The sequence below is a fragment of the Pleurodeles waltl genome, chromosome 7, assembly GCF_031143425.1.
Source record: "Pleurodeles waltl isolate 20211129_DDA chromosome 7, aPleWal1.hap1.20221129, whole genome shotgun sequence".
Taxonomy (NCBI): Eukaryota; Metazoa; Chordata; class Amphibia; order Caudata; family Salamandridae; genus Pleurodeles; species Pleurodeles waltl.
Genome location: NC_090446.1, coordinates 413,232,497 through 413,246,493, shown reverse-complemented (window position 1 = coordinate 413,246,493; position 13,997 = coordinate 413,232,497). Strand labels below are relative to the sequence as shown.

Genomic DNA, 13,997 nt, shown 5'->3' with positions numbered 1-13,997 from the left:
AACTGTGCTCACTGGGATCCTACTAACCAGGACCCCAGTGACTATGCTCTCTCCCTTTAAACCAGGGGTCCACCATGGGCTACAGCATGTATTATGCCACCCATGGGAAGTCCATGCAAAGTGTATCTGCAGGCCTGCCATTGCAGCCCCCATGAAAGGGTGCATGCACCCTTTTAACTACAAGTCACTACACCAGGTCACTATATGTCACCTCTATGGTAAGCCCTCCTAGCACAGAGAGCAGGGTGCAGGTACCTGTGTGTGGGGGCATCCCCGCATGAGCAGAGGTGCCCTCATGAACTCCAGCTCCATTTTCATGGAATTTGTGAGTGCGGGGACGCCATTTTACAAGTGTTCTGGACATGAGTCACTACCTATGTTCAGCTACATAATGGTAACTCCAAACCTGGGCATCTCTGGTATCAAACATGTTGGAATCATACCACAATACTGTTGCCAGTATTGGAAGTATGATTCCATGCACGGTTTGCTCCCTGGAAGACCCCCAACATTGCTCCTACCAGCTTTCTAGGGTTTTCTGGGCAGCCCAAGCTGCTAGCACCCATCAGACAGGTTTCTGCTGCTGCTTGAACAGCTCAGTTCCAGGAAGGCAGAACCACGGATTTTCTGTGGTTGGGGGAGGGGGGGTGGTGGAACACCCTCTCCCTTTGGAAATAGGTGTTACATAGCTAGGGAGGGGTAGCCTCCCCAAGCCACTGGTATGTTTTTAAGGGCACATTTGGTGCCCTCCTTGCATAAATCAGTCTGCACCGTTTCAGGGACCTCCAGTCCATGCTCTGGGGCAAAACTGGACAATGGAAAGGGGAGTTACCACTCCCCTATGACCAACCCAGGGGTGGTGCCCATAGCTCCTCCAGAGAGCTCCTTGATTCTGCCATCTTGAAAACAACGTGGGCAGAGGCCTCTGGTAGCTTCTGAGTAGTTGGCTCAGGCAGGTGACGTACGAGCCCTGTCCTGATAGGTGGTCACTTGACTAGTTGACCAATCTCCTTTCCAGGGTTATTTAGGATACCCCCCTCTTGGGTGGGTCCTCAGATTCAACTTGCCAGATTCCAGCCAGACACCTTGACTTCTGGCCACTGGAACTGCAACTGGACTCCACAGGAACCTATAATCTGCAGCTCCAGCGACAACTTTGCCCTGCAACATTGTTTCTCCGGCTCCTTCCAGCTTCTGCAACATTCCCAAGCTGTGCATCCTCTGAGGGTGGCAAGTCTTCAGTCTGCAAAAGAAGGAAGAAGGAATCTCCCTTGGAGCGAAGGAGTCACTCCCCTGTATCCAGAGGCACCGACAGCAATGAGGACGGGCTGCATGGATTTCCTCTCATCCTGAGCTGCGTGGATCCTGCATCATGGGGGGTGGTCTGGAGTGATCACCTTGGTCCTCTCTGTTAGCTGTCCAACTTTAGTGAAGGTAAGCTCTTGCCTTCCCAAGCAGGACAAGTACCCCCATGCATTGCATCTCTTGCCGCTACCAAGGTGTGTTGGCATCTCCTCCAAGGGATCTTCAGGCTCCGTGTAGCCCCAGCCCCCAGCACTCTTCCCTAAGACGCACAGCCCTCGGCATGCTTCTCCTACAGCGAGGGATCTTTCTTCAATTGTGCCGTGGGGGCTTTTTTTTTTGCAACTCCTAGGTCCTCTTCCAGTAGGTCTTCTGTGGGAGCTGCCTCTGCTGTGGAGGTACTGCATTCCTGAGGGTCCTCTGGGACTCCCCTCTGTGCTGGTCCCCGGCAGCTCCACTTTTCATCTACCTCAACTCTTGCTTTTGCGAAGGCTTGTTGGTGAGTTTTCCACACCACAGACAGACTGCAATCTTCCATCCAGTGTGGGACGTCGACTGCATCCTCTAGGGACTCTTCCCCGATTCCAGGGCTGCATTGCTGACCGTCTTTGTCCTACCGTCAACCAACACCTGCAACCACTGTCAGGTAGGTAGTGGCTCCTGCCACCACCGGACACTTCTACGAGTTCTGGACTTGGTCCCCTTCTTTTTCAGGTCTTCCTTCTTCAAGATCCACCTTCTGGTTTCTTTATTTAATTTTTTGTTAAATTTGGTGTGACATCCTAAGTGCAGTGGGTATGCCCAGACGTGGGTCTCATTCTCGCTTTAACACTGGAAACAAGCTTTACCTGACTGACAAACCCTGAGATGGCCTTTCAGTTCAGGCTGGACTGTTATTAGTGGAACAGCATCAAGACTGATTTATATAGGGATGGGTCCAAACTGAGGTGGCATGATCTGCAAAATAACATTGGACTTGGATGCAGTCCTGAGTAATTACCAGTAGATGAGATTAATTCAAGTATTTCATCCATCACTTTTTTTTTTAATACTTCAATATGACTCCTGTTTGCCAATAGCACCCCACAACCCGCCTGCTTGAAAAATGTTTCTGTTTGGTTTTTGTTAGTGGAATTCTCCTCACCTAAGGTGCCTCTTATGTGCTTGCTCGGTGCCTGGTCAGCCTCTGCCTTTCTGCAGAGCACAGAAAGCACACACACACACACGCACACACTCACCCCATTATCACTAACTAGGAACGCATTAATTTATCTTCACAAGGCCAATTATAATGCACAGCGGACGACAGTAACACTTTACTGCTGTGTTAAGGCTGATGTACTGAATTCCTCCTAGTCGGCATTACAAAAAATTAAAGTATTGCTAATGTGCTACCTGTTCTATGACACTTCTGCTGCAGCCCTAGCTTCACAGATAAGCAAAAGCAGGTAACAAACGACTTCCATACGTTTATTTATATAGCGCTCACTACCCTCGACGGGGCGTTGCACCAAATGTTCACAGCCTTCAAAGAGTATTCTGCCTGATAACCTCTGACTACATCAACAAAGGCCTCCTCATTCTTATTCAGAATGGACTGTAAGACTTTAGCTTCGAAGCTGTTGTGATTGTATGCATACATCAAAATATATTGGTCTTGCCTTCTACAGTTTTAAATAGCCAAATGCTGTTCAGACTGTACGAAACAAAATATATTATGTGACAATTTTAATTGTGTGTATTTAAAGCACTTTGATTTAAAATCAATGCGACTGTAAAATAAAAAGGATATATTTTCATGTGCTGCTATATTTTTCCTTGTACTATTTGAAGGGGGCTGGTGAGAAAGGAAGTTTGGCAGACAGTTTGTGAGGCTTATTTGTATGGATAGTGATCCTAGTAATAAGCTTATTCAAGAGTTTGTTGCAATGTATATTGGCAGATTTAACTGACTTTTAGATTTGATGTTAAGTGTAACCCTCCTGGTCTGTAAATAGTAATCCAGACCTGCCAACTCACTTGATGCCACCGGGTGACAAAAAAATATCGACTCCCTTCACATGGTCACCCATCAATGTCATGTGGTGGCATGGAAAACGACATGAAAACCAATGTAATCAGTGGTTTTCAGAGGCTTAGAACTGCTGGTCTCCATTAATGTTTCTGAAAACACCCTAGGACATCGACAACAGCCTCAGCAAGCTCATGTGTTTTTTCTTTTTTCCCCCCTTTGAGGAAAGGGTTTAGGTATGGGGGGGCACAAGTGCTTCTTAAGTGCTTCTCAGCACGAGGCCATGCCCCCTCCTAAGCCCCACTACTTTCTCACATGGTGTGATTTTTTTTACTTATTTTTATTTTTTTAATTTTATTTAGTTGACAGGTCTGGTATTCTATTGATGTCTCAGTGAAGAAATGTCTAATTCATCCAATAAGTTACTTTCTGCAGTTGAATGGAATATTAATCAAGTTAAGCTGACACTTTGCATTTCGTTAGGTATGGGAATAGTGCATGGACTATGTGTGTGCTTTGAAAATGTTGTAAAGCAATTGATAAACCATATCTCTCGGTCCCTGTTGGGAAAAAAAACCCTACTCAATCTATCTGTTTTGGAGATTTAAGTTGACGGGTGAGGAGCAAACTGAAGTTGTGCCATTAGACAGGATGCATTTTAGGTATACCACCACATTGCTTAAATTGCAAGGGCAGCTTAAGCTTCTGGAGATATGTTTACTTTCATTCCCCACCATGTCCCAATTTTGAGGATATCACCTTCTATGGCTTGTATAATATTCATGATTAGAGTACAATTGGGAGAATTACTTTATTTAGGTCTGGTGCTTGCCTTGACCCTTTTATTTCATTAAAATAACGTATGTAATCCGCATATGTACAGTGGCTTTCTAACAGTGGCTAATTTAACTGTGAGTGAGGGCATTTGCTCTTTCACAAGGATGATATCTACATACATAGTAGTTCCCTTTAGTACCAGGTACTACTACGATGATGTGTGCTTTTTGAGACAAAAACGTATTTGCAAAGGCGCCAGTGGCCCCACCATTCACACAGCAATAAAGGTGATCAACTCAAAAAGCAACCTTAAGTCTGTTGTGCTCTTATTCCTTTCCGATTGGATAAGGGGCTGCCTGGGCTACAGCAAGGGCTAGATAGTCTCATTAATTTTGTGAGGAGATCACTACAATTCCCATTCAGCACCCTCCTTTTGTGCCAATCAGCCAGTGCTCTTCACTAAGCTTTTCCAGTGATTAACCCCATTTTGGGAGGTTCGGGAGGTTCAGTACGTTCCTTTAAGGGGCAGGTGTTTCTTTCCGATTAGGTTAGTAGTTCTTCATACATGGTAGAATTTAAACCAAACAATGCCACATCATCCAAATCAATAGTGAAACTGTTCATTTTACTGCCAGAACTTGTCTAAATAGGGGCATAGAGTATTGTAATGTATGGATATTCATTTTAGCTTAGCAGGAGTGCTATGAATGGAGGAGTATCTGTGAAAATTGTTTCCTGTATCTAACAGCAGTGAATGTAAAGAGATTTAGGCCCAGATTCATGGTGGCCTAGAACCATTCCAACGTCACAATATTGCCATTTTTATTTTTAATGATAATGTGCCGTTGGAAGTGAGAAAACACCATGCCATATTTACAAAGTGGTGCAGTGCTTGCATTGTGACACTTTGTAACCCCTTGCACCACATTACGTCTGTACCAGGCATAATGTACGCAAGGGGGGGTGTTCCGGCGCTAGGGGGGCGTAAAAATGGCGCAAAGGAATTTGAGACTCCTTTGCGGCATTTTTATCGGCATGTTTTAACGCCTGCTAAGTGCAGGCATTAAAAAGAGGCTCCCATTGTGTTAAATAGGCCTCTGGGTGCTTTGCAGGATTAGCGTCAATTTTTGACGCTAGTCCTGCAAAGCTCCAGACTTGCGTAAACAATTATGACCCTAGTCCCCCTGGCTACCGCCATGGTGCTATTAGAAGGGCGCTAAGGAGCACAAGAAAAGTGGCACTGCTCTAGGTGCAGCACCACTTTTCATAAATCTGGGCCTTAATGCCAGTATGTTGTGCCATAAAACCTGGGCAAATTGGATGTTCATTTTTTAAAAGATAAGTGGGAAGTGTGTTGTTTTCCTGTTGACAATAGGCAAAAGATTAATGAGTTTCTTCAGGGCCACTTGCTTATGTGTTTGAATGTTCGACAGAACAATGCCACCACCTTTGTACCTTGGGGTTTGACAAAAATGAACATGGCCAGATTCATGCTGATGAGAGCACATTTTGGTTAAGATGCCCTTGTTTAGGCCATTCCTGCTAGAAGTACTTACTGTAAAGGTTAATAATTCAATTGAAATAATTGTGGTTTGAGTGTGAATGTAGATTTGGGTTTTCATCCTTTAGCATCATTCTAGCTATTACAGGTTTTTAAAGAAGTATCTTAGTATATTTTTCCATAAGAATTCTTAACTTTTCATATAGACTAGGTTGATACAGAACAGAGTTCTTTGAAAGGGACATATATCAATGAGTGACAGCATGTGATTAGATAGATTAAAAACTAGTACTGCCTTTTATATAATCTTAATGTTGATTTTTGCAAGCAGTGTGTCTGAAGGCAGGTTTGTATTTCACATGGGAGGTAGTTGGCTCTGTATCGGTCCCGTTCAGCATAGGGGGCCTCACTGATTAAAAAACATAAAAAAACAACAACAAAAAGAATGGTTGAATGTCCCATATATTTTGTTTGTTTCTTATCATGCACACTGTCTTCCTATCACACTGGTGACAAGTCTCATACAATTGATGGTGCCTTGGAAACTGTAAGCTGTGGGAGAGGGTAATGAACATTTGTGGGCCACAAGTGCTCACAAATCGTACTGGGCAAAGGCCACTGGTGACATGGGTTTATTGAAAGGAAGCCTAAAAGTTACTGAACAGATTAGAATACTAAGACTTCTTTGTGAAATAAAAAATCAAAAACGTTGTACTATAGATGAGTTATTAAATCCATTATTTTCCTGTATAGGTGAAGTGGACCATGGAGGTAGTTTGCTATGGTTTGACCCTTCCACTTGATGGTGATACAGTCAAATTTTGTGTGGACATATATACAGACTGGATGATGGCCCTTGTGTCTCCCAAAGATTCCATTCCTCACCCAGTTATCAAGGAACCAAACCTGTATATTCAAATCATTTTGAAACACCTTCAAAATCTTTTTGTACCAAGGTAAGTGGAAAACATTTGGTGCATAATTTGTTGATGGAACTATTTTTTTGACTCATTTCTTCCAAGACTTTGATTCCCTAACATCCGCTAAAGAGATTATCTGATAGAGACTTCTGGTTGCAGATTTCTTACCTTAGAATTTCCCCCAGGTGTCAGACTGGATCCAGAGATTTTTCTTCCAGCAATACCCTTGCACGTTGGTAGTTGGTGTCTGTCGACTTGGGCATTGATTGCGTCGTCGTCACTGTGATGACGTCGGGAGTAGTACAAAGACGCCGCCTCAGCGCAGTGACATCAGTTATTTTCTTTCTGCACCATGCCCTGATCTGGAGAGCTACCCTGGTCTCTTTTTGACCGGTTTCAACTGTTTTGTCGAGTTTTCAAGTGAATTTTTGATGCATTAAGGATGTCTCTGAAGACTAGGTTGAAGGACTGTCACCTCATGATGTCAGTAACAGATCTGCATCTGGTTTGTCTGTGGCATCTTGAGCCCGACCACGAACCGAAGTCGTGCTCCGAGTGCCGGGCCATACATCCGAAGGCCTTGTGGGGCCGGTCCCTCAAGCTCATGGCTGCCCGGCCCTCGACTCCGCGTAGGTTCCAGTCTCGCTCGAGATGAACGTCCTGAGACCGCAGAGCCATCACCAGTCGTCTTACTCAAAATCTGCGGGTGCAGGTAAGAAGTGTTGTGTAGGCTGTCATCATTCTAATGAGACTACCGGATTTGAGCAGTAGAAACGCCTGCGGTGTGGGGGACTGAGTCTAACACAATGCAGGTGACACCTGGCTGCCTAATCCGGGTTTTGCTCCGGCTAACTAGAAGTGCCTCATCTTTACCTGGGAGCAGGGATGTTTTGGCAGCCGAGCGCCTGACACAATTGACTCCTCAGGGAAATCGCGGTCACTCATATCGCATCCATTTCTCTCAGTCACATTAGTCTCATGTATAGAAGGACAATTAGAGGCAGCATATATTTCAATACGATTTTAATGAAGCTACTTAACTTAGACAATAAAGCATGTACTGCAATAACCAGGACGATGAAGCATGAAAGATTAGGATTGTGACAAGAAGAGTAAAGCATAACAATAACGCTACCATATTGTCACTAGAGTCATTAAAATAATTCCTACCTAGGCTGTGTTAGAGCACAGCATGTTAAGCTCTAGTTCTGCCCTTCAGGTTCCCCTGGGAAGGTATCATCCGTTATACCGGAGTAGAGGCCTGAAGTCTGCATAAGCAGCTGTAGGGAAGAATTCAGCAATCAGCATACAGTCATGGTCATCTGGCTGGAATCTCCCTCTCACGTGTATGGGACAGAGAAGTGTTTTTATTATAAAAAAGCTGATGTTGTGAGAAAATGTCCCTATATAAGGATGTGTATGTTTCTATGAATACCAGATGACAAAACGTTACCATGTTTACTGACAACCCATCTTACTACAGCCTTGAGAAAAGCACAGAGTGAAAGAAATGTCTTGCTTACGAACGCCGTGCTGGCCTAGGCAAAGAACTTCTAGATAGAGAGAAATAAAACAGGACCGCAAACCTGGCTATTGTTAAAATAATAAACAAAGCTGAATAAAAAATATCTAGGTTAAAGTGCACAGCGGCAGGCCTAGTGTGCTAAAATAACGTGCATGGAGCTATAACAAAAATGGCTACACAACACCCTCCACTTGCCGGTTCAAAGGTGGGTCAAAGCCTAATTATATATAAAAGCTACTAAAATTAAACTATATATATATATATGTGTTCGATGGCATTTGTAGCTGCAGATACACATGCTGTGCACATCCCGCCATCTAGTGTTGGGCTCGGAGTGTCACAAGTTGTTTTTCTTCGAAGAAGTCTTCTTCGAGTCACGAGATCGAGGGACTCCTCCCCTTTCGGTTCCATTGCGCATGGGCGTCGACTCCATCTTAGATTGTTTTCTTTCCGCCATCGGGTTCGTACGTGTTCCTTTTCGCTCCGCATTTCGGTTCGGAAAGTTAGTTACAATCTCGGAAAATTCGACGGTATTGTTTGCGTTCGGTATCGGGTTAGTTACAACAGATCGACACCGAATTTTTAAGAACTCCAGTGGCCCTTCGGGGTTTTCGATTCCCCGGCGGGGCCTGGTCGGCCCGACCACGTGCGTCTTCAAGGCTAATGGAACGGACCCCATTCCGCTTCTGCCCCGAATGTCACAACAAGTATCCTTATACAGATCAGCATCTGGTCTGTAATTTGTGTTTGTCTCCAGAACACAAAGAGGATACCTGTGAAGCCTGTCGAGTGTTTCGGTCGAGGAAGACGTTAAGAGACCGAAGAGCAAGAAGACTACAAATGGTGTCGGCGCCGACAGGACAACGACACTTGGAGGAAGAGGAAGAAACCTTCTCCATCGCGGATTCGGACTCGGACGATGTCGATCCCGAACAGATGCCGAAAACCGTGAGTAAGATGTCACAACACAAAACTCACGGAAAAAACGTTAAAGCCCAAGGGACGCCACCGCCAGCAGGCCATGGCTTAACCCGAAAAATAGGTGATCGACCATCGGCACCGAAAAAGGGCATGCATGTGTCGAAGTCATCCGACTCCGGTCGAGATACCGGCACAGAGCAGACTCGACCCCGAGACACCGGGTCGGAGCAATCTCAACACTGAGAGGGTGGCACCGAAATGAGTCGGCATTGAGAGATCAGTACGCCGAAAATTTTAAAAGTGTCTTCAGAGCCGAAAAAGACTGCCGAAAAAGTTTCCATACCGAAACATCCGGCCTCGGAACCGAAATCGAGTTCCTACACCGTGGAACAGGGCCTGTCCTCACAGATGCAAGGACACAGATTTGGACAGGAACTGGAGGCAGGGGAGCCAGATTACACTCAAAGAAGACTCCACATTCAAAAGGACACAGGGAAGATCAGTACTCTCCCTCCAATAAGAATGAAAAGAAAACTTGCCTTCCAAGAGAAAGACAAGCAGCCTCAGGCAAAGGTGGCAAGACAAGTGACTCCGCCACCATCTCCATAACGCTCACCACAACTATCACCAGTAGCCACTCCACCAATGATGCAGTCCCCAACTCACACAGGGATGAGTCAGGATGATCCCGACGCATGGGATCTTTATGATGCGCCTGTATCAGATAACAGTCCCGACTCTTATCCAGCGAGACCGTCACCACCGGAGGACAGCACTGCCTACACACAGGTGGTGTCAAGAGCAGCTGCGTTTCATAATGTCACCCTGCACGCAGAACCTTAGAGGATGACTTTCTCTTTAATACACTGTCTTCCACACATAGCCAGTACCAGAGTCTCCCTATGTTACCAGGAATGCTCAAACACTCCAAACAAGTGTTTCAGGAGCCTGTGAAGGGCAGGGCCATAACTCCAAGGGTGGAGAAAAAGTACAAAGCGCCACCAACAGACCCTGTGTACATCATGCAGCAATTAACGCCAGACTCAGTGGTAGTAGGGGCAGCTCGTAAAAGGGCGAACTCACACACCTCAGGAGACGCCCCGCCTCCAGAAAAAGAAAGTTGCAAGTTCGACGCAGCGGGGAAAAGGGTTGCGACACAGGCAGCCAACCAATGGCGCATTGCCAACTCACAGGCATTGCTGGCGAGATATGATAGGGCTCATTGGGACGAAATGCAACATTTCATAGAACACCTGCCCAAAGCGTTCCAAAAAAGAGCACAACAAGTGGTGGAGGAAGGCCAGAGTATCTCGAACAATCAGATACGCTCAGCAACGGATGCAGCCGACACAGCTGCTAGGACTGTAAATACAGCAGTGACCATACGGAGGCACGCATGGCTAAGAACCTCAGGATTCAAGCCTGAAATACAACAAGCGGTCCTGAATATGCCATTTAATGGACAGCAGTTGTTTGGGCCGGAGGTGGACACTGCCATAGAAAAACTTAAAAAGGACACAGATACGGCCAAAGCCATGGGCGCACTCTACTCCCCACAGAGCAGAGGCACATTTCGGAAATCACATTTTCGAGGGGGGTTTTGGGGACAGAGCACAGAACCCTCACAAACAAGACCCACTTATCAAAGCCAATATCAGCGGGGAAGTTTTCGGGGACAATACAGAGGAGGACAGTTCCCAAAGAGTAGAGGGAAGTTCCAGAGCCCCAAAACTCCACAAAATAAACAGTGACTTCAACGTCACAAATCCCCAACACATGACACCAGTGGGGGGGAGACTAACCAATTTCTACAACAACTGGGAAGAAATAACAACAGACACGTGGGTCCTAGCCATTATCCAGCATGGTTATTGCATAGAATTTCTTCAATTCCCTCCAAATGTCCCACCGAAAACACACAACATGTCCAAATAACACATGGATCTCTTACAACTGGAGGTCCAAGCATTGTTGCAAAAAGATGCAATAGAACTAGTACCAATTCATCAGAAAGGAACAGGAGTTTACTTCCTGTACTTTCTCATGCCCAAAAAAGACAAAACTCTAAGACCTATACTAGATCTCAGAACATTAAACATATACATCAAATCAGATCACTTTCACATGGTGACACTGCAAGACGTGATCCCATTGCTCAAACAACAAGACTACATGACAACACTAGACCTTAAGGATGCGTATTTCCATATACCTATACATACTTCCCACAGAAAGTACTTAAGGTTTGTAATCCAAGGGGTACATTACCAGTTTAAAGTGTTGCCATTCGGAATAACAACAGCGCCAAGAGTTTTTACAAAATGCCTGGCAGTAGTGGCAGCTCATATCAGAAGGCAGCAAATACATGTGTTTCCGTACCTAGACGATTGGTTAATCAAAACCAATACGCAAGAACTGTGTTCACAACACACAAAGTATGTCATAGAAACCCTTCACAAGCTAGGTTTCTCACTCAACTACAACAAATCACACCTACAGCTGTGTCAAATACAACAGTACTTAGGAGCAACAATTAACACAACAAAAGGGATTGCCACTCCAAGTCCACAAAGGGTACAGGCATTGCAAAACGTAATACAAGCCATGCACCCAAACCAGAATTTACAGGTAAAATTAGTAATAAAACTACTAGGCATGATGTCCTCATGCATAGCCATTGTCCCAAACGCAAGATTGCACATGCGGCCCTTACAACAGTGCCTAGCATCACAATGGTCACAGGCACAGGGTCAACTTAAAGATCTAGTGTTGATAGACCGCCAAACATACACCTCGCTTCAATGGCGGAACACTATAAATTTAAACAAAGGGCGGCCTTTTCAAGACCCAGTGCCTCAATACGTAATCACAACGGGTGCCTCCATGATAGGGTGGGGAGCACACCTCAACCAACACAGCATCCAAGGACAATGGGACACTCAGCAGAGACAGTTTCACATAAATCACTTAGAACTACTAGCAGTATTTCTAGTGCTGAAAGCATTTCAACCTATAATAACCCACAGACACATTCTTGTCAAAACAGACAACATGACAACGATGTATTATCTAAACAAACAGGGAGGAACACACTCGACACAGTTGTGTCTCTTGGCACAGAAAATATGGCATTGGGCGATTCACAACCACATTCGTCTAATAGCGCAGTTCATACCTGGAATTCAAAACCAGTTAGCAGACAATCTCTCTCGGGATCACCAACAGACCCACGAATGGGAAATTCATCCCCAAATACTAAAGACTTACTTCCAAAGGTGGGGAACACCGCAAATAGACCTATTTGCAACAAAAGAAAACACAAAATGACAAAACTTCGCATCCAGGTACCCACAGGCTCACTCTCAGGGCAATGCGTTATGGATGAGTTGGTCAGGGTTATTTGCATACGCTTTTCCCCCTCTCCCACTCCTTCCATATCTAGTAAACAAATTGAGTCAAAACAAACTCAAACTCAAACTCATACTAATAGCACAAACTTGGGCAAGACAACCTTGGTACACAACACTACTACACCTCTCAATAGTGCCCCATATCAAACTACCAAACAGACCAGATCTGTTAACTCAACACAAACAACAGATCAGACACCCAAATCCAGCATCGCTGAATCTAGCAATTTGGCTCCTGAAGTCTTAGAATTCGGGCATCTAGACCTTACACAGGAATGTATGGAGGTCATAAAACAAGCTAGAAAACCAACCACAAGACATTGCTATGCAAATAAGTGGAAAAGATTTGTTTATTACTGCCATAATAATCAAATTCAACCATTACACACATCTGCTAAAGACATCGTCAGCTACCTACTACACTTACAAAAGTCAAAGTTAGCTTTTTCATCCATTAAAATACATCTCACCGCAATTTCAGCTTATCTGCAAATTACGCACTCAACTTCATTATTCAGAGTCCCAGTCATAAAAGCATTTATAGAGGGTCTGAAGAATTATCCCACCAAGAACACCACCAGTTCCTTCGTGGAATCAAAACATTGTCTTAACACGACTTATGGGTCCACCTTTTGAACCCATGCAGTCATGTGAGATACAGTACTTAACATGGAAAGTAGCTTTTCTGATAGCTATCACATCTCTCAGAAGAGTAAGTGAAATACAAGCATTTACTATACAAGAACCCTTTATTCAGATACATAAACATAAAGTAGTCTTACGAACAAATCCTAAATTCTTACCTAAGGTCATATCACCGTTCCACTTTAATCAAACAGTGAACTCCCAGTATTCTTTCCAGAACCAGATTCTGTAGCTGAGAGAGCATTACATACATTAGACATTAAAAGGGCACCAATGTACTACATAGATAGAACAAAACAAATTCGCAAAACAAAACAATTGTTTGTTGCATTCCAAAAACCTCATACAGGGAATCCAATATCCAAACAAGGCATTGCCAGATGGATAGTTAAATGTATTCAAACCTGTTATATAAAAGCAAAAAGAGAACTGCCTATTACACCAAAGGCACACTCAACTAGAAAGAAAGGTGCTACCATGGCCTTTCTAGGAAACATACCAATGACTGAAATATGTAAGGCAGCCTCATGGTCTACGCCTCATACATTTACCAAGCATTACTGCGTGGATGTGTTAACAACACAGCAAGCCACAGTAGGACAAGCAGTATTACGGACTTTATTTCAAACAACTTCAACTCCTACAGGCTGAACCACCGCTTTTGGGGAGATAACTGCTTACTAGTCTATGCACAGCTTGTGTATCTGCAGCTACACATGCCATCGAACGAAAAATGTCACTTACCCAGTGTACATCTGTTCGTGGCATGAGACGCTGCAGATTCACATGCGCCCTCCCACCTCCCCGGGAGCCTGTAGCCGTTTTAAGTTGAGAAAAAATTAAACATCATGATTAATTTGTTTGACTAATTTGTGATATAGACAACTTTACGAGAGATTCTTAATGCATTTTAGAGACTAACATGATACTAACTACTGTGTATTAGACTTATATGTGCACTTTAAAGCTGGCCGCTGCATTATGT

At 44.4% G+C, this 13,997-nt stretch overlaps 1 protein-coding gene across 4 annotated transcripts in view; it reads left to right on the top strand.

Annotated features, from left to right (window-relative positions):
* Positions 1–13,997, top strand: part of RALGAPB (Ral GTPase activating protein non-catalytic subunit beta) — a 1,713,320-nt gene that overhangs the window by 102,102 nt on the left and 1,597,221 nt on the right. For all 4 annotated transcript variants that reach the window (XM_069243900.1, XM_069243898.1, XM_069243901.1 and 1 more), the window contains one exon: positions 6,345–6,547. In XM_069243900.1, the coding sequence (XP_069100001.1) occupies positions 6,345–6,547 (203 nt within the window). The remainder of the gene's footprint in view (positions 1–6,344; positions 6,548–13,997) is intronic.